Consider the following 27045-nt stretch of genomic DNA (forward strand, 5'->3'; position numbering starts at 1 on the left):
ATCTTTTAAGTGTCAGTCAATTTTAATAAGAGAATGTTCTATGAGCACGAATTAAATAAGTGCATAAAATTACTGCGTTCAAGTCATCATGTATCCCTGCACTATTGTCCTGAATATGTGGGAATTAGTTTGAAAACAATGAGGTTAAATGAGGACCCACTAAACTACACGACTAGATAGTATTTTTAAAATAGTACTAAATAAGAATATATTACTTTTACAAAGCCATGAAAAAACACTGCAAGACTGACCTTCACAAAAGAAATACTTATGATAAGGAATTAGACTGAAGGACTTAGTGAAAAATTAATCTATTTCAAGTAATTTTTATTTCTTCTTATTTTTATCAGATTTTTTTTTCCAATCTCAGCATTTATTTTTATGTAACCTTTTGTTCAGCTCTGAACATCTTCATTTATCTCACAGGAAATTCTGCATTCTTTCTTCACACTGAGTTCATTACTTCAGTACACTGAACTTAGAACACAGGTATGCAAAGCTCCGAATGTACTGACAGACCAGGCTGATAAGTGTAAATTTAAAGATTGTTTATACTGAGGTTTGAGAAGAAGGGGGAAAAACGTAAAACAGTTCAATTAAACTACTGCAATTTTGTGTTTATACAAGTGTAGAACAGCGCTGACATTTAGCTTTATCTCTGCAAACAAATACAATAATCTTATGATAAAGTCTTATGTTTACCTAAGTTTTTATTACCTGTAAGCTATTCAATAGTAAGCAAATTACTCTTCCTAAAGACATTTCAGCTAGGAAGCTGGTTCCAGTTCTACTGTGAAAACTTTAATCACAAGAGTAAAAATTAAAACCAACAAATTTATCTTTAATTACCTTTTCTTGGCCTCTTCATACTGCCAGTTCAGTCTTACTTTGTCTACGAGTCTTGTTTTGTCATCAAATCCATACTTTTGCAGAGTTGAAGAGCAAGGAAGGGGGGGGAAGAGAGAGAGAAATGAGATTTTAAAAACACTCTCACAACAAAGAAAGGGATAAATTAGTTTCACTTGCTGGACTCACTAAAAAAACCTCAATGCTTTAAGTAATAACATAATAAAAATCAAATTTATGCTTTAGAAATACAAAACTGGTTATTGCTAAAAATACAGAAGATAAATGAGCCCTTTCAATAAATTATGATCCTGGAAATGGAGTGTTAGGAAACAGAATCACTGATGAATGGTCAAAGCTTTTCAACTTTATCCATGTCTAAAACACAAAGGGTATTTTTAATTGAAATATTTTACTACTTGATACAGCTATGTTATGGATAGTTTAATTAAAAGTAATTCAGATTATATTCCCTGTACTGTGATGTGTTACCCAGCACTTAGATCATTAGTGCATTTTAAACACTATTACAAAAACATCACCTGATCCTTGAACCAGTCATAGAACGCGCATTTATGCTACAACTTCTACTGTATACAGTCCGGTTTCTACAGCAACTTCTCTCCATCTTAGGGCATCAGCAGTTCCCCTCTTCAAAAGTCTACATACAGTCTAATACTTAAAACCCAAGTCCCTATTTAAGTGCATTGCTGCACCTTTGGATTTCTCATCTAACTGCTGCTTTTGCTCTCTTCATCATCACACATGCAAAAAATGCACCTCTTTTTTACTCACATTCCACTACTAATAATTCAGGAAAACAACTGACATAATTATGTAATTTTGTTTTCCTAACAAAAAACCTACACCTGATAAACACAATTTTCAGACTGTACTTGGCTTGTCTTGGATGGCACTCAATGTCTATTGTGAATGGGAAAACGCTGCTATGTTCCTTTTGGCAATTCATTTTGGAATTCAGTAATCACATCCACCACCAGTCTCAAAAATTACATCCCAAAGGCACCATCTACCTAACACACTGAAAGACAGCCTAGTGTTAGCTAAGATTTCTTAGATGCTTTAGAACTAAATCTTCTTAAAAACACAGATTTCCTCTTCTGTAGAGGCCCTCTGGAGACATCCAACTCGGCAACTAGTCAGCAGTGAAAGAAGACAATAGAGGAGAAATGGGATGATAAAAGCCTACAATTAAAAAGTTACATAGTTCAATAAAAATTTCTAACCAAATGTGGAATAACATCCAAACTATAGTACTATAACAAACTACAAACAGGTTTTCGTCTTGCTTTGTTGTCAATCTCATCCACCAAAGCAAATGTTTTATTGCTCAAGAACAGCTAGGCTGCCATAATACTAGCGTAAGCCAAATTTTTATTATTTGGAATACACAATTTCATTCACACAGAACTATTTCCAAGGAACGCTAATATGTTCTTCTCAAGTACCATATTTAAAGGCATATTTGAGCATAAAGGTATGACAGACAAAATCTTAAAAGTTTTGTTAGTTTTTAAGAAAAATACTTTGACACTAACAAATACTCACTCCCCTTGTCTCAGACAGAGGAAAGGAGCAGAGGTCTACCCTACATCTTTGATGTATATGAACAATGATGACAAGCATGATAAACACAAGATTAAAAAAAACCCCAACCAACCAACCAACACAAACAAACAAAAAAAACCCCATCCATCACTACTACCAGAATACTAACATCTCGTGCTGTTGCACAATCAAGTCTCTACTGCAACTTTAAGCTGGCTAAAGCGTTTTCTTTCTTCCTGCATCATTACACATATCAGTAAGTCAGAGCTGGTAACATGAAGAGAAGAGTTCTGCGGACACCTCAGCGAGAGTTACTACTCAAGAGATGAACCTGCAGTCACCAAAGTGATGATGTGAGAAGTGCTCTGCCAGGCTGGCTGAGTCTGGGAGCTGATTTTACCTGTCACTGACCTGCAAGCTCACCGCTATGCCCCTGTGCCACGCTCAAGTAGCAGAACCGCAAAGCCCACCACTCATGAGAGCCGATCACGTTCTCTGGAAACAATAAGCAAATGCAACTCCCTCACCACCAATACTGCTTTGCATTTTTCGCTCTGCCACAGCCAACACCTCTTAAATTAAAACAGGAAATAACAATGTATCACTAAAGCACAAAAGCAGCTTATTTTCTACAGCAAATGTCTCGCATAGGAACACATACCTCTCCAGTGATGTCAGTCTGTGAACAAGCATCACAGTGTTGTTGAGGTAAACAGGAGTCGCTGAGCGAACTAGAATTGTGCTGGAGATCCTGCAGGGAATCTGTAATACAACAGCTATTCCTGAATCCATCTGTTAACTTGGCCAGGCTCTACAGGAGAAGAGATTTAGGGGAAAAAAAAAAAAAAAAAAAAAAAAAAAAAAAAAAAAAAAAAAAAATCAGAAAAACTGATTTTTATAATTCTTTTATTAAGAGAAAACAAAGAAAAAAATTTTATTTTAGAAATATGACAGGTAGCTTGCCTATAAAGAGCTATTTACAGAAAGTAAAATTCATCGTAGCGTTACCAACATGCAGAAGCTTTGCTTTGAAGTAAACCTCTCCTTTTAAAAGATGCATCTAACAGTAAACAGATTTTAAATTATTTCTTTTAAATCTATGAATGTTTCAGCTTTTGTATGGCTTACAGTTCTTTAAATCTAGCAGCCGTCAACTTTCAGGTTAGCTGATAGGGAAGACAAATGTGATTCACCTGCCCTTTTGCCATCTTCTGCACAGGTTACATTCCTTAGCCACTACTGCTATCACATCCAGCTTGATGAATACCTTGTATTGATTGTAGTTTTATGACAGCTGATTTCACCCTTGTGCTCTCTTACCCAAGGTTCACATAGTTAAGAGATATTTTACACTTTGGGTTATGCAAGGGACATCTCTGAGATGTCTAGACGATGACACAAACTGTGAGGGTAAAGCAGACACCTCAAGCAGTCTTTAAGGGGGAAGGAGAATAAGAGAGAGTCACACAAAATAGTAACTTGTTCGACAATACAAGCTTGGTTGGCAGGCTTTTAAAATTCCTTTTAAAAAAAAATAAAGTTGTTAATATCACTTATTTTCTGATTGTGCATTCTCTCTTTTTCAAAAATTACAGATAATGTAGTACCAATAACAAAACCACACTGTGCAGGCTGTCATTTATGACAAAGGCCCTAAGCATTATGCATCAAAAGAACATTAAAAAAAAAAAAGTTAAAAAATTAAATTCCGTCCCCTCACCAGAAGATAAAAGGTAATCAAATTATGTGAAAAAAATCTATCAGAAATTTGACAAGCTGAATCAATTTATAAATCATAACATAATCAAACCACGTGGTTCTAAAAATACACATAAAAACTCTCAAAACTGCTTACTCCGGTGTGTAAACTACAGAATCAGAGACAAACCTGAAGCACTGCACAGGGAGAAGTCTGGCCCTCAGGAATCTCAGTGGCTCCGACAACTGGTGATTGGCAACAAGCCCCAGTTACTGTCCATATCCAATTACCAGATTTCTTAGTCTTCAAAGCGCAGTTTACAAAGGATAACATATCAATGCTGCCTTTTCTTACGACAAATTCAACTAATGGAGCCAAGAAGATAAACCTGTGTAACAGCAACTGGTTGGTGCTCACAGAACAGCAAGGCCGCCTCGAAGACGAAGGCGTCCGGTTTCGGAGCCTAGGAAGCATCCACGGGAACTGCAGCAGGCCCGAAACCAGCCAAGAAAAGCGGCTTTTTCTGGTGGCCTCCATTTCTGTCATACGTGGTCCATCCCTTTGTTCTCATTATACACTGGTCCCTCCCTCAGGCCTGCCTCCACGAGACGAAAAAGAGGGAAAATACCCAGCCTGGTGCAGGACGAATGAAGGAGTGGGCTCCCTACCCACAGGAGCGGGAGGCCTGTGCTCCCCCCACGGCCCCCCCAGTCACACATTTTGTCTTCTTCTATGAGGGAAAGGCAGGGTGAGACATCGCTCCCTCTCCAGTCACCGTCTGCCGGTACTACAAGGTCTGAGCGGGGCTGGGATTTTGTGCTCAGCCCTGGCAGGGACAGAGGACAGCGAAGGACGAAATAGTTCTTCTCAGTGCTGAGACAGCAAAATTCAGTTTCAAGTTACGTTGCCGAGAAGTCCCTAGCTAGTGTCTCTTTATCCTCCCAGACTTGCCGCAAAATTAACCATTCCACCACATGGCAAAAAACCTAGAATGTCTTCCACTTTATGAAAACTGAAAATTACAGGCTCCTGTCTTAAGTCTTTTCTTCAAAACTCACTGGAAACCATCCAGTCCTGTCAGTCTCCTGCCGTATGGACAATCAAGATAGATCCCTAATGCGTTTATAACATGGAAATAACAATTTCAAAGAATAGCTACACAAACATTGAACATCTAACATGTCCTCTTCCCAATAAAGCAGAGTCAGTCATATGAACAAAAATGGAGGATTCAGAAAGCCGGAGGTTTCTCCCAAATAAGCTATGTCCCGTTTGGCACTTTTGGCTAACACATATTATGTTACAGACATATGTAACACCAAAGATCCCGATGCCAGAACTTTTGCCTCTATTTCAGCTACCTTACGCACTCCTGGTGTGCTCCTGACACCCTCCAGCACTTCCTTGGCAGCTAATGAAGGGCAGTTTGGCTGCTGGCCACGCTTCCCATCCGGGTACACTTGCTGAACCCTGGATACTACTTAAAAATTACATAGCAGTTGGCAGGTGGCAATCACCAAGTAGCATCACCTTAACTTACATCTACACGCATAGGTGACTATGCTCCAGGCTAAGCATATATGCTTTGAGTCCTTCTAGCTGGATAAGTGAAAGCACAGCCTCCAGCAATCCTAACATGGAAAATTATAACCTGAGTTAGCATACTTTTAGATAGAAACAATTTACATAAACTGTTAGGAGTAATATCCTCCCCAGCTATGTGGAAGAATCCATCTTTCGTCTGGGGTTTATGGATTGTTTATGGCAATCCCACAGAATCTGCCAGACCAGTCTATCAATATGGATGTGAAGTTCTAGGCACACCAGCCCAGACCTATCCAAAAAGAGAGAAATGAGCACTGTCATTTCATCATTGTCTGTTGCTATCTGATTTAGGAGCTCTCTGCCACATACGATTTCATTGCAGTTCCTATCTAACCTATTTAGCCTGCTTCACTGGTAAAGAAAAGGAAAAAAGGAAGAAAAAAACCACAAAACCCAAAATCCAATGCTTCCTAAGGATAAAGTACAACATTTTAAAAGCACATGCACATACTGGAACAAAAACAAAAGTAAGAAAGGGAAGGGGGGCAGGAGAAGGGACACACACACACATATGCTGCTTTCAGGAACCTAACCACGCACCTTGATTACTCAATCTTACATAAAAAGTTCACCCAATTTTTTAGAGCTGTGACACTGCATATCTGGCTTGCTTTGTAACCACAGCACCCAGTTTAAATCTGACCACTCTCTCCTTCCCTGGTCAGCCTTCTCTCCCACACAACTCAATCCAATTACCATCTTTCCATGACAGCTACAATTTTCCAAGCACCTACACACAACTGAGTCACTTCTACTATGTTTAGTTCTGTTGCTTACACTGGCCAGATTTAAATTAAGAAATAGTAAGAAACTGTCTATTTCCTTTCTCTGAAATAATAAATCCCCATCTGTTTACACAATACTTCAAACTCCTCTATAAACAGCTTTCAAAACAAAAAGTTTTTCATAAGAAAGCTCTTGTTAGACCCCACCTGGAGTACCACGTTCAGCTCTGGGGCCCCCAACATAAGAAGGACATGGACCTGTTGGAGCAAGTCCAGAGGAGGGCCACAAAGATGAGCAGAGGGCTGGAGCACCTCTCCTGTGAGGAAAGGCTGAGAGAGTTGGGGTTGTTCAGCCTAGAGAAGAGAAGGCTCCAGGGAGACCTTATAGTGGCCTTCCAGTAGCTAAAAGGGGACTTACGGGAAAGCTGGAGAGGGACTTTTTACAAGGTCATGTAGTGATAGGACAAGGGGTGACGGCTTTAAACTGCAAGAGGGTAGATTTAGGTTAGATGTAAGGAAGAAGGTCCTCACTGTGAGGGTGGTGAGGCACTCGAACAGGTTGCCCAGACGAGTTGTGGACGCCCCATCCCTGGCAGTGTTCAAGACCAGGTTGGATGGGGCTTTGAGCAACCTGGTCTGGTGGAAGGTGTCCCTGCCCATGGCAGGGGGCTTAGACCAGATGATCTTTAAAGGTCCCTTCCAACCCAAACCATTCTATGAAAGCTTGTTTTACCAACAGTAACTTTAAAATGTAGCATATTCGAGGACAAAACAATTTCAAAATTGATAGGAAATTTCTGAACTCATTAGGAAGATACTTAAAATAGACTTGCACTTGTTTGACAAGGCTAAATAAATCCATAACAATAATCTTCAACTAATCATAAAAAGGCAAAACACAGAAAAGTTTAGTGATAACAAAAATAATTTCATTTTTTTGTTCAAAATTTTAAAAAATATCAGGCAGGAAGCTGGATATTTTTGCGGAGCACAGTAAATTGGCAGAAACACACAATTTTTACAACTGTAGATACTGTAAACTATGGCATTTAATCCCTTAATACAATTGCCACAAAACATGCAGAACTGTTTTGCATGCTAGGCCTGTGTGGAACTTCTAGATTCTCCTGGGCTGTACGCCTATTATTGGATGCTATCACAACAGTTTGTCATTAATTACAAAAATGATACCTCCTCGACTGATATTTCCTGTACGTCACGTAGACCCATGAAGAAGGATGGCAACACTTTTCATTTTCACTTCTGTCTTGTGCAACCTCTACATGCTGGTGCTGCCAGCATTGCCCAATCCTTGATGCTAAGCTTGATCCTAGACTTCTAATTCCCTCAACACTGTATTTAAAGAAACTGCAAGTGCACCTAAAGCTGGTTTAATAGATATGATTTTCAAGACATCTCAATGTTTACAGCTAGATTTAGTGCCACTGAGGACTGCAAATGTAAGGAAAAGGGGGGGGTGGGGTGGGGAATCTAGTGGGGGAGTTAAAACAAGGCCAGTAGTTAAGCTGCTCCAAGATCTCACACACAAGTCTTGAAATTACCAGTTAGTTTCCTAAAATGTGCGTCACTGCATCCATGAAGAACTGCCTTTCTAATCGTTTCTTGCTAGCCAGGCATGTGGAAGACTGAGAATTACTTTAAAACTTGGCCAACGCAAAATATCAAATATGTTAAAAGTTGCCAAGGCAGAAACTTTTCATAGTGACTTAAGTGTTCTGTCTACTTGAACAAGGATTTGTGGTCCATCAGCTGACCTTTGGGTAATGCTTTGGAGACGGAATAATTGTATAACTATGGATATTCATTATATGTAGGTTACAAGCTACACATATCATTTAACAATTAAAAAAATACCAGTGAAACACTACTGCAGAGAAAACTGAAAGAAAACGTTTGAATGGCGATATTAACTTAATACAGTCCCAAAAATTTAGGTAACAAAGATGCCTTTTTCCATATAGCAGTTAGAAGACTGGGTGAAGATAACTGTCCCTGATACCCCTCTGTATCTGCAGCATATTTGTGCAATTCTATGCTGAAGTCCCTGTGGTGGCAGAGTCATGGCTCTTTGAACAAGCTCTCATCACATTATTAACGCAGACATAGCAACTGAGAGCTCGGAGCAGGATGCAGAATCCGTTCAAAAGTCTGGTCACTACTCGGGCATGTATCTCCCCACGATCCTCATGCATTCATTTAAAGCTTTCATGATGTTTTCTGTATACATTGCATTTAATCATAGTCTGAGGATTTTGTGAGAACATTTAAAATTAACATGTGTCTTGATATGGGTATTTAAGAGGAGAATTTGGGGCAAAAAAGGAGAACTACCAAACTGTGGCATAGTGACACAGAGATCCAGTTTTGTGAAATGCTTATAAAAGAAAAAAATCACAGTAGACAAACTGGTAAACGTTTTAGCACATGACTTCTCAGTCCTACTTCATTATAGATAACACAAAGAGACATTAAACAAAATGAAAAATAAATAACATAAAACTTAAAGTTTTTTTTAAAATGCAACATAATTACTCCATAGCAGTCTTTGATACAGTCAGCAGCAATAGAAAGCTATATTCAATAAAGACATTGATCTAAATGTAAGAATAGTACATTACCTAAAACAAAAGTAAGAAATGCATATAAAGTCTTGTGTTCACAGTATAGACAATGACTACTTACCTCTTTCGAGCTGCCTGCTATTAGCAATTATCAAACAAAAAAAATCAGTGTAGGCCACCCACTTCCTTATTTAAACTTGGTAACCCCAATGCAATCACAAACAAGAAAATAGAGGTAGGTTATTACTGTTTAGCAGCTATTTGTTCAGTAGCATATTTTTTACCTGCATAAGGTCCTGCCTTTCTTTTTCACCTGTACATATAGCTTTCTTTATGGTTCGAAGCTCACTCATTATAGCTTGTGCTTCATCCAGTCTATAATTTGTATGAGCACTTGACATCTTACGATCAATCCTGTTGAAAAGATTAAGACAAATTCAGGAATTTTCACATAATCAGAAAGTGCATAGACATTTTAAGACCTGTTGTTCATTCATGTACCACTTTATTTCCAGGAATAAAATGATACTCTACTTGGAATTAACACAGCACTCAGTGCCAAGTACACTCTAAAGACAAAGCAATGCAATTACTTACCCAGGTTCTGCAGAACCAACAAATTTCCTGGGTTTAGTATCCTAATACAGAGCGAGCTTACAGGTAGTGTCTGTGGACTATTTCACGCAACAGAAGTAAAATCAACCTAAAACTAACCTATAAAGATATTAGCAGTCCAGCTGTCATATTTTCCATGCAGCACTACACATCACAACATCTCTTCCAGGACTTCTATATGATCTTTCTTCAGAAGTTTCTAACACAAGCATTTCATTTTCTTGGGAAGAAATTTTTAATTCCTAAAATTTTATTGCAAATGTTTTCCTGCCACTATGGGCATCTTTGAGTATCTCGTCTAGAAGACATCATTGTCCTGCACTAAGGAATATCACATGGGACCATTCCAGAAGGTTTCAAATGCAAACTCAGCAAGGAGCAAGAGCGCTACTCACTACATGAGATTGAAGTACTAATAACATTTCCACCTTGCCATAAAAATCTCTCATCTTATGTGGGACATCCACTGTCTGATCCACTTTTTTTCCAGCAGTTTGCAATAGTAAAGGACAACAGATCAGGACACAGAAGCCTAGTCCAGTGTACCATCTTCATAATTTGCTTTGATTTATAGATAAAGAACAAGACCAGATACTCTGCAGAACTTACTAGAACCACCATTTGGTCTCAGATTTACAATGAAAAGCTATGGGTTTTTAACAGGCTACCCACAGCCATTAGTGAAAATTGTGTTAAATTCCTGTTAAAATATGAAAAACCTCAATTTTCCTGTTAATCTAGCATAGAAAGTGTGTATATAGAAAAAAAGGTGGTATGTGTAATGGTCCCTAAGCCAATGCTAAGAATGAACATCTCCAGGAAAAGGTGACTCTGGTTAACAGAATTAAAGATAAAACATACATCGGTCATTACAGAGGACATCAGTCTATAAAAGGATGTAGTAGGAGAGGGTACACTATACATATATGACAAGAATACTCAAACTCTATTTAAAATATTGAGAATAACTAAAAGTTTCAAGGCAGGTATTATATCAAGCTAAGAGTGTCAAGAACACTCACTCAGCATGTTCTGCCAGTTAAACAAAATCAGTGAAATTTCATTTGCAGCAGATTACTTGGTTTAAAATTAAAATATTAAAATGAAAAATCAAAAGGCTTGAATGAAAATCCTGTGGTTTTATTGTGCAGCTCACAATATTTAGGAAAAAAAAATGCAGGTTAAGTTTCTATGGTTTTGGTTTGTTTGTTTTTTTCTGACAGTTCCTGCTTTTGGAGTCAACACAAAGTAAGTCTGAACCTCAACCTTCCTACTTAAACACAATTTTCCCCATGTTGCATAAGAAAATATATAAGCCTTTATGATATTTGGTTCAAGAACAAGAAAGGACTTAAATGTCATGTGGATTAAAGGGGTTTTTGGTTAGGTTAGTTTTGTTTTCCTTTTAAGATGTTTACTTGAGTCTTCACTAATTTATAGTTAAAATCCTGAAAAGATTAGATAAAACCATGGTAAAACTACTAATCCAATTCATTAAAAGTTACATGAAAAAGATAACATGTGGTTTTATCTGAAGGTTACCATAATGTTAAGAACATAGATTCTGCCCAAACATTAGACCTGAAAATGCCTCTTACAAAACTGCTCATTATACTGTTTGCCAGGTCCAAGGTGGCATTTCAGGAAAAGGAAATTATTTAATTTCAACCAGATTTTTGTCCAGCTACCCACATATTCATGTTCCTGGACGTCATTTCGGAGCCCAACTTATGAATTGGTATTTGTTTAAGGAAAGAATCAGAAAAGTTTCTACTGCCAGAAATATTTGAGCTTAAATCAGTATTGCTGTCAACCCAAACTGACTTAAGTATCTTACAAAATTATTTGTTATTTATTGTCTGTTACCTCCTTTCACAAAGCTCTAGTTTGAAAAGCCACAAAGTTAACAGGAATCTTCCGTTTTATTAATGGAAAAGAGCATGACACAAATACAGATTAGACCTTTGTATGAACAGAAAGAACATTCAACTAATACCCAAAACTATGAATAAAGTATACATTTTCTGAGGAAGATGTTTCTAGGATACACAGACTATTAATACACTTGCAATACTTCCAGTCCTATAGGGCAGTTTCCATGTTCCTCTATTGTTCTCCACAGGCCTTCAAACACACAAGACTCCCCCTATCCTCACCAAAGCTCAGGTCTGTAGCCGAGTTAAAATCTAATTTAATTTTGTCAGGTCTCATATGCTCTAAACTAGCCTGTAGCTACAAATTGTTTAGTCAGTCCTAATTCCCTGTCTCTCCCAACTTCTCTCAGCATTCACACCGCTCTCGGAGCCAACTGGCCAAGTTTTCATTTCCTTTGTTGCTAAATGCCTTCCTCCAAAATTCCTGCCGTCGAGCAGAAGGGTCACTGAAAACACAGGGGAGGAGGAACTGCTCCTCCTCCTCAGTCCCTGCGCCAGGTCAGAAGAAGGAGTTTGTTCCAGGAAAGGCTCATCTTTAACCCTATAACTCTGGACTGCGACAGGATCAGCTGCACCTTGGGCAAAGGCGCCTGCGGAGGTTGAGGAACACTGTCATGCAGGGTGGGATTTTTGCAGGCTTTAAACGGTGAGCTCCAGAAAGTCTCCAGTGGGCAAAGGCAGACTGCGATGTCCAAAGGCTTATCACAACATTGCCAAATTTGGATGAAACAATAGAAAACACAGCCCTAAGAAAAAGCTGCAGCACTACAAAGTTTGAAATTCTGACCGTATTGAAGTTGTAGAGGTATTAAAAAGAAAAAACTTTAATCCTCTCTCCCTCCACTTTTCTCTAGTTGCTTTGTGGTTCGGTTTTTGGGTTGGGTCTTTTTTTTTTTTTGTCTCCTCAAAGATGGCTAAGCCATTTTACTAAAATTAAAAAGAACAGAAAACAAAACACAGTCCAAGGCAGACACTGTACGTGGAAAATGTCAATGCAAGAGATTTGCATTTAACAAAGGCATCTGAATCAGACAGCAAAATAAATTGATGGAAATACAGAGCAACCTAACCACCCTCATGATAAAATATGTCTCTCCTCTAAGAGCTATACCCAGCAGAGGTGCCCAGGAAGTCGCATGGCAGCAGGTTCTGATACCTGCTCATAATGCCATTCTGGTCAGACTTTCAAAGCAAACATTCAGCCAGATGTAAAGTCCAAGTGTGACAGCTCCTAATGTTGTTCTTGGCTTATACTTGAAATAAAGTGAAGAACACGGCTTTAAAAAAGCTGAACAGGACGCATGCCATTCTCAGTTTGGCAGTTACTTGAAGATTTGACCTAGCACAAGAAGGAAGAAAAATTATGCAGACAAAAAGTTTAGAAAAGGTAACAAAAGGGGAAAATGTCTGAGATGTAAGAAACTTAAAAAAAAAATTTCTGCATATTTGTTTTAAAAAAAAGGAGCAATGAGTTTCTTTTTAGACAATATACTTACTTCACGGATATGCAAAAACTAAAATACTTCAGCTTTGGTACTTGACTCGAGTGACCCTTCTCTCCTGACAAATACAAGCAGTAGGGGAGAGATCGCCCAGGGACAACCTAGAGCACAGTTAGGCTTTTAGCCTGATTTGTCTGCAGACTACACAAGGAGGCTAGAGAAACTTCTCCCTTCGGTTGTTAGCGTGAGTACTCTCCAAATCGGCTCACTTCCAACTAGAAGCAAAATACTCAAAAGAAAGCACGTATCTCACCAGAAGGACAATTAAAAAATTACTTAAAAACACAAAACAAAGAAAAACCAACAAGCCTCTGGTTCACAAGTGAAGTCGTCACTGCAGAGAGCAGAGCTCAGCAAGGCACAAACACTGACAGAAATTCACTCCAATCCTCCCCAGCTTCAGCAAGCAACAACAAATGCCACCCAGTGCACCAACAGGACAGAGGGTGACCATAGCAATAGCAGCAATGAGCAGCACCGAAGCATTGAGTTTTCATACTTGAACTTTTAAACTAGATGATTAGAGTGACCACTGACTAATCAGATATGCTTTAAAGTAATTCCTCTCTTGTATGCCTCACCTATACCGCATCCTGGAGTATGGGCAACTTCACTTGGGCTAAAATCCAAGACTAACATTTGTCGTCTTAATCATTCACAGACTTTACTTTTCAAAAAGTTGCACTATCTTAAATGAATTATATTAATTAAAACAATCTTGAGTTTCAAATGGCCTTCAAATACTTTCATCATCCTAGTCAACTGGTTAGTCCTTTTATAAAACAATTGAACCTACACCCTTAAAATAACTCAATAACCAGTAGGAAAGCAAATAAAGTAGAAAAGGCAAGGCAATTCTTACTCACGTCAAGAAAATATGATTAAGAATCTTAAGACAAAATTGCTTTTGTTCTGTTACTGCTTATGTATCTAGGCCACCATCCTAAAACGTTGACTATACCTAAATTATTACTTAAAATATTTGCTGTTTCAATATACCGAGTGCTTTATTTTACTAATTTTCAGTTAATACCATACATTAACAATTCCCCTAACTACCTGTAAATACTTAGTGTAGTCAATAAAAATGTATTTATGCCTGACAATTATTACATTATATCTGCCAATGAAGGATTTTGGCTGAAAAAGTTTTCTTCTCTGAAGCTTCTAAAATGCATTGTAAAACAAAAGAACGTTGTAAGCTTAAAAAAAAAAAAAAAAAACCAAACAAAAAACCCAAAACAAACCAAGCCCCAAACAATATGAAGTGCATGGGCTACTCCCTCTCCTTTAAAAGTTAAATCTGAGTATGTCCCTTTATATCATTTTGTTACCGTAATACCAATCAAAATCAAAGTTGGAAAATAAGTAACCTAATTGCTCCAAGATCCCTGAAACTTTGCCAGAATTCCTGAAGCGAAAGTGTGCGCCCATACTTTGTAGCACCAACACAATAAATCCGAAACGTCAAAATATTTCCACAGATACTGTACTTATGCTGCAAAACGCATTAGACATGCAACAGTTCCAACGTTTTTCAGGAAGCGCCTGCATTAGGCAGTTCTTTCACATGCATGTTGGAAAAAATGCCAAGTTTTCTAAATGCATGGCCACATGTCCAAGGGAAACGCAAGAGCTGTTCAACACATGGTCTAGCCCCTGGCCTTGTTGAACAGATCTGGAAGCCACAACAACCTGTGTTTACCTGCCATCTTCTCCATGGCCTGGCAACCTCTCTCCCTACCCCACCGGGCATCCTGCATACGTGCTACGCATGTAGGTGACTAAGCGGCGCACAGATGGAAGTCACTCAGTTCCCATCTGATGGCCTGCGGGAAGAGTGGCAGGGAGAGGGTCACCACAACAGGTCACAACCTTTCCCACCACTGAGCGCAAAAGAAACAGAGCACCGGCTGCCTAATAGCCCCGGGGGCGGTAGCAAATTGCCCCAAGCTACCTTTCCGCACAGGGAGGAGACAAGGAGTCGCATTGACATGCGCTCATTCTGCAGACATGCAACAAAACCCAAAGTCTCACAGACCATCAGATTTGCAGTACATGCACAAATCAGCTATGCCGTGCAGAATGAGACAGCCTGACCGTAAGGTAAAAGGAAGAAGTAGTGTTGTGGTGTCCAGCCTCCCCCCCAGGAGAAGTACCGTGCCCAGCCAGAAAGCCTCGGTACTCTTCACAGGAAAACTACTCCACTGCGTGGTGCTTTGGGCTGTGCTCCAGGCACTGGGTATGTCCAGAAAACGTTTGGAAAATATTTTAAAAATCTAATTCCACCTCGACAACATCTTCAGAAGAGTTAAAGAACAGGGCCTATAAAACTGTTTTTGCATGTGGATCTATGAAATCACCACTCCAACCAATTCTGTCCAACCCTTCTTCCATCATTTCACACTGTTCTCACCCAGCATCACTATCATAGCAGAAACTCTGAAGCAAAGCAATTAAGAGGTTTCAACTTTTTTTTCTTTTTTTTGGCAATGCTTTTCTAAGAAATTCATTCCAAGGCGAATAAAGAAAAAAAAAAGATCCTCCCACAAACTATTAACTTACTCTTGCAGAGTTTCCACTCCTTTTTCCTTATATTGCAGCTCCTGCTTCATCTGTGCCAATTCTCGTTTTAGCCTAGAAAGCTGAATATAACAAGATAATTTAAAGTAATAATATGTAACAGAAACTTTCATAATAAAAATAATTGTTTTTCAAATACAAAATCTTAAGTTACTTTAAAAAATGGGAAGTGATAATCTAAGTTCCCTTCTTTTTTTGCTTTAAAATTTGCATTAAAATAACAGAAGACTTTCTGAAATATCTAAGACCCAGTCTAATAGCAGTCACAACATTCAGCTTTCAAAGTATCTATTTCCTCATCTATTCCATTAGTTAGCTTATGCTAACAGCTAGCAAGTTTCAATCCATATGATTCTTCTTTTCCCCTTGTAGCAGACAGACGCCTCTCAACTGTCTTCAACTCTTTAGTCAACTTCAAAAACAGACTGAACATTCAATGCTGCTAATTTTTCAATCTGGGAAAACAAAATCACTGGCAACAGAACTGGTCTCTCTCCCAAAAATGGCAGCCTGATTTTCTACAGTATTTTCATATTGTCCTGCCCTCTCAATCCCCCCCGCCAATTACCTTGATCCAACTAGTGAGCACAAATCAAAAGTGACAAAGCAGTGATGTCTCCAAAAACACATTTTTGTGGTTTTATGAAAACGGCTACCTGAGTAGGTTGGGCAGACGTTACAAGAGCACCATCAGCACCAAGAATGATCTGCAAAGAAATAGCTTCTTGCCCTCCAAAGCTGACAGGTAACTGAGGGCAACAGGAAGAGGAGGATGCAAGGGACTGCAGACAAACGGGGGGAATGGAGGCGCTTCAGTGTGTGGTGGTGAGGTGTGAGACTGAACTGAGAGCCCAAAGAGGGGCAGGGATGGCAGAAAAAAGCTCTCTCTCCTCAAGCTATCAAACTTGGTACCTTTTCTAAAATTTACCCGGAGTGCTCTTGACTTTCACATGTACATCAATAAATGACAAAACCATTACTAGAAAAAGAGTAAGGAAAAGAGAGTAAGGAAATGTGAGTTTTAAAAAAGAGTAGAAGAACAGAGAAAGAAAAAGTTTTTTAAAAAAAAGTTTAAAAAAATTCCTACATAACCAGGCACAGATTAATTTTGTCAGCTCTGCTCCAAGAGCAAGGGGCTTCACAGCAGTTCCAGGGATGCAAACCACGACTGCTAGAGTCTCACCATCCTCTGTGGCCCCCCCCTTCCCCATGTGTTCTTGCCCTTTCCTCAAAACCCATCACACCAGCCCCCCAAACACTCCTGTACCCTCACCAACTCTTTCAACGCTTGCCAAAAGTAAAATGAAAAAATGCATCACTAGTATCATGTACGCAAACACTTTATAAGTGCATATTTTATTCTATTACCTGAAACAACTCAATGCCTATGGACACACTCAGTTGGAACAGGTTATCCTATGGACTTAGGAGATCATTATGTTTTAAGGTGCAGGAACAGAGAGAAATAGTCATATAAGTGGAGACCTTGTTTCTTTTCTTTAAATATTATTTAAATAAATAAGGCTTATTTTCTCCTTTAGAATATGCTGACACTTAGAGTATGTGAAACAAGCAAACACTAGTCAGCACGTAGTAAACATATACAGATAGAATAAATGCCTTTGAAGGGTGGTGAACGGGATTTATTTTCAGAGGCACTCATGTGAAAAGTGGTCACTACAACAAAAATGGAACACTATCCTGCAAAGATAAGTATTTTTTATTTATTTTGTGAGCTGAATGCCTGGCATGCTAAACCCCATTTTATCCTTTAATAAAAAGAAACATGTAATTTAGAAATAGGTTCTAGAGCTTAATATTATAAACTGCTTTTTGTAATTGTTTATGACTGCTATATCAATTTGCTAGAAACCAACGTGCAGACTTCAACTCTTTGCTAAAACAGCGTGGGAGAAATCAAAGAAGTCAACTATTCTTCCTTCAGCAAAGACAGTACCAAAAGCATGACTCTAGTTTAAAAAAAATAAAATCTAAAAATGGAACATTTTTATTACAGAACTGCCTATCACTGTCAGAATGCTTGAACTCCCCTCCCCTCACAGAGGACCTCTGGCCACATCAGCTGAAAAGTTCTATTTGGCCAACATGTCTACTGAATTGTGAACAGGTTTCCAAACAAATGGCTAAATCTAGAGTTCAGTGACATCCATGGAACCCCATTGAAAATGGGTAAATGGGAAAATATGAAGACAGTGTGTTTTAACTGCACTTAATCAAGAAAGAATTTGGCTGCAGAGTATTTACTACTTGTGACAGTTTGCACATGGAAAGCGATTTCTGAAAGCCTGGCTGACTTTGCCTCTGACATCCGTGACAAAAATCTTTACGCTTGTAACATGGAAAAAGTATTACTTTGCAAGTCACTGAAATGCAGTAAATATAGACTCATTTTCATAGAACAATAGTTCAGAGTAGAAAAGCAATTTATAATATTATATTTCCAAAAATGCATGCAACATCCAGTGTAAATGCTAAAGTAAAACACATAGTCCTCCTCCCTTCCCCATGCCCAATTCATATTTTTACAAAATGAAAAAAGATTACTCACTCTGTCACGACGGCTGGCTATTTCTGCTTTAATCTGATATGGGTCATATTTGGTATTAGTTGAAAATCCAGAGAATGCTAAACAGATGGAAAACAGCATTTTACATTATTTTTTTTTCTTCTTTAATATGCTTGTTAAGATGTGGCACTATTTAATAGACCATAGCATTCATTCTTTGTGTTACAAGTCACTAGGTTTTAAAATAACCCTCTGTACTAAAGTACAAATGAAGAATTACCTTTGGCCTGCCTGAATTTTTTTTTGTCCTCAACAACAACAAAAATTGTATATAGTAGCACTGCATATTGCCTAAAAGCAACTAGCTTCCATGACAGGAGGGTGGCATTTACTGATGCAAGCAATTTGTGCAACATTAACAATTGCTAATTGCTTCCTACGTATGTTGAACTGAGAGTATGTTAGAGACTAAAGTAACAAAACTATTGTCAGAATAAAATTCAATCAGCTACAGAGAGAAGTTGCCTCCTAAAGCAACAGTGTAGGGAACCGACATAGAGATCAATCTCTGGCAAGTGAGATCTTAACACAGTGTATCTAGAGTCAGGCAATGATTTCAAGCTGTGGCATTACAAGCTAAATAAATCCTAGGCAGATGAAGTAAAGGTCCTAGAGGATAGGCTAGGCAAGACCAACCATGATTTATCGAGTGAGCCATTCACAGCAGCACTGGCCCCCTGCAAAAGGCCTGGTATGTGAGTGGATGGGGTTGTGCTGTTAGACCTACCATCCTTTTGTAGAGCTGAAGGCTGCTGCTTTAAAACCCATATTCGTGTCTGCGTTGCACTGAGCCTTTCAACTCTCGAAAGAATACTGCAACGCCAAGGTCATGTCAAGCATGCAGGAACTTGCCAAAATGAGTAGTCATGCCTGGATTAATTCTCTAAATCCAGGATTTTCTATGGATTTTTTTTTTTTTTTTAAAACAGTGCTGATCACAACTGAGTCACAGAACTGCTGCATGGGCACCTCCCTGCCAACCCACAACCGCTGAGCTCACACCACCTCCCACTCATGAGCACACGACACTGAGTCAATGGCAGCACCCACAAACAAAAAGGAGGAAAACAGTTTGTGAAGTTTTAGTTCTTTTAACACAACAGACTGAAACAAGTGATGGTGGAGGCAGGAATATTTGCAATATAAGCACCCAACTTTGGCCATCTAATTGCACTCGAATCAGGAGCCTAAGATTTCGGTAAAATAAATGGAGAAGCATCCATCCCAGAATGGAGTGGAGGAGCTGAATTAAGAAAACACAAGTGGAGAAGCCTTGGGGAATCTGAGCTGACAGCATGATTAATCCCCAAAGGGATTTTTAATTTTTTTTGGTAAATATATCATCTGACTAATCAGTCCATCCCATTTTCTCAAAACAGATGCATATGATCTTAAACCAATATAAAATATTAACATATCTGTAGAAAATTATTTTTTCACCTCAAAACAAGTGAAAGGTTTCATTAAATGATTTTACAGTATCTGACTATCAATTCCAGATATACCTAAAAAAACCCCAAACCTATCAGAAGACTGAGAAACATAAAAGTCAATGGACATAGCATTTGCATTCATGCTACAGATAAGCCCCAATTTTGTCATTTTCAGTCACATTTTGTTGCTGTTTCCAAGAGCTTTAAAAATATGAAAAACAGGTTATATTTTTCTAGTATATTATCTTCAACAGAAGTTTCTTTCTGAATATTCACCTGAAGTAATTCAACAAAATATCCCACAGAACTACTGCAAATTTTCAAAACAAAAAGCCCAAGCTCCTAGAAAAGTATTGTAATAAATGTGTATTTTGATTTTATAATCTAAATAAATACTGATGACACTATCTTTTACCCTATTCCAAGTCTTTAAACAGTAGTTAAACACTCTTTAAACAATAATTTCTTTTTTAAAATTTCTTTTTCTCAATAAGAAAAAAATTTAACCTTTCTTAATAATTCTTAAGAAACTTGAACATAACAGGAAGAAATAAGACTAGTCACAGCTGTTCAGTTATGTCACAAACTAAATCACCGAATACATATATTTAAAACTAAGCAAAAAGATGAGATAATCCCACTTCAACAGTGAAAGAACACTTGGTCAAGACCATCTGGGACACCTCAGCCCTAGAAAACATCTTCTATTCAGGATTTTGGCATACATATGAATTACCTTGGATCAATAAATACCACTGGATGAGTAGCTAAACGCTTCTATCCAGATGCCTGCTTTAACCGCCCCCTCCAGCCAGGTTTCTTGAACATTTTCAGAAAGGGCTAAGCAGATCTTCCCATACTTGGCATTTACCAGCAAATCCTGCAGTTAAACAATCGCTGTACACACAGCAGCCACTGAAAAGCCAGCAGCGCAGTGAAACTCCACTACATTTCCACGTGGCTGGTGGGTATATCCATCTGATACACTTCTTTGAACTAGACTGACTCTTCAGCAAAGACACCTTTTCCTGTTGCACCAGCCAACAGCCATGACAGTGGTGCAACAACTTCAGGTTTCAAAAAAAGTGTATAATCTACTCCAAGCTACCAGAGACATCTGAAGAATGAAAAGGGCAGGAAATCAAGGGTCTATGACCTACACCACCAGCATTAGGATCAGGGACTGGCATTCAAGAACAAGGTGCACTAATTAAACACTGCTTCCTACTTCATGGTCAGAGATACTCTTGATCACAACACCTCATCCCTAACTCTTTACAGAAATCGATAAAGCGACCATGGATTCTCAGAAGCCTTCCCCTAAGATGATGGTTCCCTCCCATGTCGAGGGTAAAATAATATATGAATTTAGGAGTGCAAGTAGGTGGCTGGTCCAGCAACATTCAGTCTTGTCTTTGTTACCTTGCATGAAGCATCACTACAGCTGGCTCCAAGATGGTTAGAGATGCTAGCGGGAACATATCCCTGTTTAATGTTAAAAAGGCATATTCTAATAGACCTAACAGGAAATGGAAGTCCCTGAATAGCAGTTAAACGATAGTGCCTCACTTCTGTAGTCAGGATCTTCATTCAGAGGAGAACCAGACGATGGAAGCACTTCACACTATTTCTTACGCCACATGTTGTGAGAGGCAGGTGGGTAAATCAAGAAAAGACTAGTAAACTCACAGCTGGCATAAGAACGGCTGTCATCCTCACACATTTTGTGCAATTGTTGGTATTCTTCTTGGGCTAGTTCAAAACGCTGCTGCTTTACTTGGTAAATCTCTTTCTTGGCATTGAGTGCCTCCTGGGCAACTATTAAATATTCCTTTAGCATGCGTTCCTGCTCCCTTCTCCATTGCTCCCTTGGGTCCTCGATTTGTGTGAGCTCTGAGGAGAAAAGCATAAAAAAACAAAAAAAGAATAAATTGTAAGACACTTCAGCCTACAAAGTACAAATTATTTTAAGGTCTGTTCTCAACTAGCACACCTAACACTACATTGCTCAAAATCACTCCAGCCTGGACAAGAAGTAGTAAGGACACAGAGTGGAAGAACAGGGAAAGCCCTTCCAAATATAAAAGGCATTTAAATTTGATTCTTTTCTTTACAAATTAGAGTAAACCCAAAGAAAACAGTGTTTTGGCTCTAACTTTCCCTCGTAGCCAACTTCAAAATTCTGAGAACTACCTAAAACCCCAGAACCATGTAGGAGCGTGAAAGGTATCTCAATGGTTAACCCATAACTCTATAAACGGTTGGAACAACCTTAGAGATACTACATACAACTTTACAAGTATAAGTCCTGAAAGGTCAGTGACTACACCTGTGTAACTAAGGAGAATAAGGTCATTCAACAGAAGTTAGCATTTTAATCTCAAATCCATAAAAGCATTTAAAACGGTTCTTTTTTGATCTTAAGAAACAGCACTCTCATGCTTTCCCTTTCCAGGATTTAGAACAGTTCGTATTCAAACACAATAAAAAATAGGTTTCCAGTACAAACTCTTTCCCATATATATGGATTTTCAAAGTTATTACCATGCAACAGTATCTTTGCAGTTGCAAAGACACTGGAGGAGGACACATACATTAAAAACCTAAAAAATTATTGGTTCATTTGTTTTCTTTTTGTGGTGATGCTCAAGCTAGCAAATATGTTTTACATGAGGATGTCCATGTAAAGTCTTGTGTTTAAGTGAATGTTAATTTCTGATGATTGAGGCTCTACCAGTAAAAAGTTGCTGCAGATGCAATGTCAGTGTTCAAAGCAATGACAGAACCTGCAGCACAGTCAGGAGGTAAACACCTGGTCATTTTTTCCAAACTTTGTTTCTGACAAGAGATGAAAGCCAGTTATGTTTTGTATTATCTTGTGTATGTAAGTCAGTATATTGGTGTCAGTGTTGAAACAAGAAACTTATATAAAAGATTTAGCCCAACACATTAAGAACTCCAATGGTGTCAGGGTCATGCTAGCAGCTCTACCATTTGAGAGCCATCTGAAAAGTACATAAACAAAACCACGAAGCTCATCTATGAACAGTACTTCCAACAGATTTGTATATTAGGTTTCTAATAAGCTTTTCTCGCAACAGCTGTAACATTTCTCTCCCCACAACTCCTCACATTGCAAGAATATAAAGACTGTCCCTGTAGTTGTGCAATTTCTCCCCACTTCCCAGGGAACCTCGATTCCCAGCAGCACCTTCTGGCTCCAATGCCCCCAGACTACCTCTGCAGCCCAGGACAGGATGTGCTGTGGCTTGTTCCAGTCTCCATAAATCCTTCTCTGCACGTAGGGCAAGCAGAAGCAAACAGAGTTCACATTGCAGCCCATCCTTTACTGACAGCATGGTAATTTGCAGTGCTATCTCATCTGTCCGTAAGTATTCCTGAAATCTGTGCAAATTTAATATTCCTAAAACTGCTAATCCCCTATGGAAACTATGCAGAAATTAATAAATATTTATAAGACAGAAAAGGTGGATCCTAGTAAGTGTCTCTTTTTTAATAGGAAATTAATCGTTCTAATCTCAATAAACAGCCATGGCTAAAATGTTATGTTGTATCACACATTAATTTTCTGAGGTCTTATACTACAGGACACTGCATCTCTTACCAAATTGTTTCAGAAGCTTTCTCAAAAGCTAGCAGCGTTCTTCTGAGGCAGAAAACTTCTTCAGTACAGTAGTAACATTCTCTTCTGTTTTATAAAGTACAGAGGCTTCCCTTTGCCCTGGATTTCTACACAAGTTTGCCATGTAACAACACAACTAAAGCTACATTGTATGATAAAATTCACTTTCTTAATTTCTCTATAACCAATTAAAACAAAACAAAACACCCCACCACCCCAAAATCCCCACTACAGTAATTCAAGAACAGCCCCAGACAAACGCAGAGAATATATTATTCTCTCACTGGGGAATGCCCAACTGGTTAAAGGAGACTTCAAAGGCTCCCAAGACTCTGAGGAGGAGGGAAAGGAATTCTGCGGCTGGCAGCCGCCAAGGTTTTTAAGCAATGGTTGGACAAGAGCCAAGAGCAGCTTAGTAAGGGTGTCAACAAAGTACTGAATTTAGAGAACAAGATGGAGATCAGGGTTGGAAGCACCATTGAGATTTACAGAAGATTCCTCTGTTCCCGGAGTTTTTCAATATAAATGGAAAGTTATTGCCTAGAAATCTTTTTATTACTTTTTGGGTAAACAAACATAGCAAGAGGCTTGGAAAAATCAGATGTATTACTGTTTTCTTTTAAAAGGTGGAAGGGCAAAAAGCTTGAGATGGTGCATAAAGCATGAGAGGTCCCTGGTAAGCATAATGCTAGAAAGACTCTCTTTGAATTATCCCTTGCGTTTTCTCACAATATATCTTGAAACCAAAGCACTTCTAACTGTTTTGTCAATTAACACAGAACTCCAATGCTGTATAAAGCATTTAACCTGGTCAGCCACAAAAGGCAGTCGGAATGTTTTGATGTGGAAGTTGCCATTCCAAGTATTTTAGACATAGTTCAGAATACAATGTAAGGGAGTCATTTCAGAAAAATTTTTCTTCAGTTCCTACACCATCTCTGCCACTTGCCTGACACCATCTCATGACACACGATTGTCTACTCATTAGTTCTCACTTCTACAAAGGAGGTTAATGCAGTCTTGATTGGTACCTTTGTTATCCACAGTTTAAAATTGGACCGAGTATCCTACCAATAATTTGAATAATGATTATCCAGCTATAATATCAACTCTTGTCTTCCCTCTGAATATAAATCTCGCTTGTATATGCAAGCGCTGTATTAGCCTAAGGGTGACAAACCCATTTTGCTGTGACGGTTGAATTACCATTTAGGATAATATCTGTGGGCTGCAAGTAATTAGTTATCATGAAAGAGACAAATTTTGCAACCTTGTTAATTGCAGAATGATTCCTTTCCCTCAGTTCAGTACTGGCCCTATAATGTTTCCATCCTTCTGTTTATATATTACCTTTACTTAATTCCCAATATGATTAGTTTCTTCTCTTTCTGGGCCTTCCCATTGAGCATTTAGGAATTCAACTTCTCTCTGCAAAGACTCTCTTCTACAGTTTTTGCTCTCAACTGCACAGAAAAAACACGCGAGCCAGATCTGACATGCCTACAATGATTAATATCCTTTCTGTAAGTTCAAACTTGATGTTTGTGGTAAAGCCACTAATAACAAAGTCTGAAAAGCAAAAGGGAGTGATTTCTTTTGCATGCGATGGTGATTGTTATTCCTATCAAAGATGCCTACCAGTAGGATGCTTTAGTAGCTTTTTTAGTTGCAGCATTGCAATGGGAGTTCATGTTCTACTCACTACCTATAGGGACTCCTAAAGCCTTCTACAAAGTTCAAGAAAAAAAGAAAATTGCCAATATCCTCATTTGTACTTTTACTAATATGTGCATTCACGCACACGTACATATGTTGGTGCAAGTGTACTCCATTACTGTACTCCGATGTAAACCTCACTTTGTCTTAAACTTCAACATTAACTAAAGTTACCATGACAGTTTAAAGAGCAATCATCATTAAGCTACTACTTCTTTTAAACAGAGTTATTGTAAGAATTACCTAACAGTCTGTATTTATTGCCTTTCAATTGTCTTGGCTACCTATCTTTATGATCGGTGCATTAACAGCTCTTTAAAGCTTATTATTTAATTTGCAATCTTTGTTAATTTCACAACATATAAGTACCCATGTTGGTCAAACAATATCATGGGAACATTTGTTATTCTGTTGGGATTTTATTTAAATAAGTAATTGTGAAACCACAATACACAAGTAATTCCAATGATGGCAGGAAGCCAAACTCTATTTCTACACTTTTATTTTTTAATTGACTAGATTTTAAGTAGATAGTATTGAGGTTGTTTTTGCAGATTATACTATTTACCATTGCTGTGATAGCCCATATAACTACCACCTTCTCTTCTCCCTCCCCACCAACCGCCAATTGCCACAATATTGAAAGCATTCACTCATTGGCGATAAGAAGCTTAATGATAGCAGCACAACAGTAACAGCAGCAGCAGTACAAAGCTGTAAAGATAAGACTTTTTTTTAAAAGTAGAACTGGCAAATGTGCCAGACAGTGGCAATAGAAAGCTCAGCAATAGTCCAAAGGGGAAAACATTGGAAATTTCTCCATCTTAGTTTCCAAAAGGGACATCTGTTGTCTTTTTGATAGCACTTTGTACTGTATTAAAGCATAAAACATACATTGCTTAAGAGAGGATGAGAATATTGTATTACATTGTGCTTCTAATTAAAAATCAGCACCTTCAGAATGTATTTTGCTTTTCAATATAGGAGAGTGAACTACGGTTGACTAGAAAAAGAGGAAATACAAGAGTATAGGACGAAAATCTTAACTGACATGTGACAAAAAGCAACAACAAAATTACTGATACTCCACAGTATGACAAAGCAAAACAAAAGAGTTTTATACACTCTAACTCGATCATAATTTGTAAAATTCTTTACAAATGGAAGAAGGATTGTGCCCCCATTTGAAAGAAAGAAAACAGATACTGCAAGAAATTACTTGCATGCATTTTCTCACTGTAGCATGAGGTGCATAAATGCCATCGGAAACAAAGCTAGTGCCACCAGTTAACATCAGCTTGCTAGGATTTCTCAAAATAATCATACATCTACTCACGATTTATGTGGTCCATATAATAAACTCCAATCTGTTGATCGTAAACAGTTTCCCATCCTAAAGGAAGCTCATCACCGACACAGTCAGCAAATGTCAATGGCTTTGTAATCCTGCAAAAATAAAAATAACACAAATAAATACAAAAGGTGCAGAGTTTACAGTGCAATGAATGTTATTACACATTTTGAAGATACCTCCATCATTTGATCACAAACTAGTTATGCTGCTGAGGAATGTGCTAATTACAAACATACAGTTTCAAAATAAAATTTCATTTAAATATGCTGACAGATACTCCCCAAACAGGTAAGACAAGCTTCTCCCTTCAAGTTGCTATGTTTAACAGTTTAATTACAATGGCATGCAGTCCTGCCAGTTTTTCTCCCATATTGCAAAGAACACAAACCTGAAGCTGGAGTTCACTGATGCTAAAAATTACTAGAAGCTTTATAGGCTTTAACTTCTTTAAGGTGTCAAAGCAGTATAATTGTTTATCCTTAAAAAAAATGAAATCAAATTTTAAGAAAGCACTATAAACCAGATTTCTCCTCTTTTCAATTATACATTTCCAACTACTAATGATAATCTCTTGGTCCAGACCCATCCAAAGTAATTCTGCTCTCTCAAAACGAACAGAGACAAACAAATGTCTCCAAAGAATTCCAAAGCC

At 38.2% G+C, this 27045-nt stretch overlaps 1 protein-coding gene across 3 annotated transcripts in view; it reads right to left on the minus strand.

Moving 5' to 3' along the window:
• Positions 1-26482, minus strand: part of WWC3 (WWC family member 3) — a 64572-nt gene extending 38090 nt beyond the window's left edge. For all 3 annotated transcript variants that reach the window (XM_010581585.1, XM_010581584.1, XM_010581583.1), the window contains exons 1-7: positions 26376-26482; positions 21370-21573; positions 18230-18306; positions 15643-15722; positions 9311-9440; positions 3077-3226; positions 850-923 (exon numbers count right to left, since the gene is read on the minus strand). In XM_010581585.1, the coding sequence (XP_010579887.1) occupies positions 850-923; positions 3077-3226; positions 9311-9440; positions 15643-15722; positions 18230-18306; positions 21370-21573; positions 26376-26391 (731 nt within the window). In that variant the 5' untranslated portion in view covers positions 26392-26482. The remainder of the gene's footprint in view (positions 1-849; positions 924-3076; positions 3227-9310; positions 9441-15642; positions 15723-18229; positions 18307-21369; positions 21574-26375) is intronic.
• Positions 26483-27045: the final 563 nt, after the last annotated feature.

This window comes from Haliaeetus leucocephalus, unplaced genomic scaffold (assembly GCF_000737465.1).
Source record: "Haliaeetus leucocephalus isolate CR32 unplaced genomic scaffold, Haliaeetus_leucocephalus-4.0 Scaffold795, whole genome shotgun sequence".
Taxonomy (NCBI): domain Eukaryota; kingdom Metazoa; phylum Chordata; class Aves; order Accipitriformes; family Accipitridae; genus Haliaeetus; species Haliaeetus leucocephalus.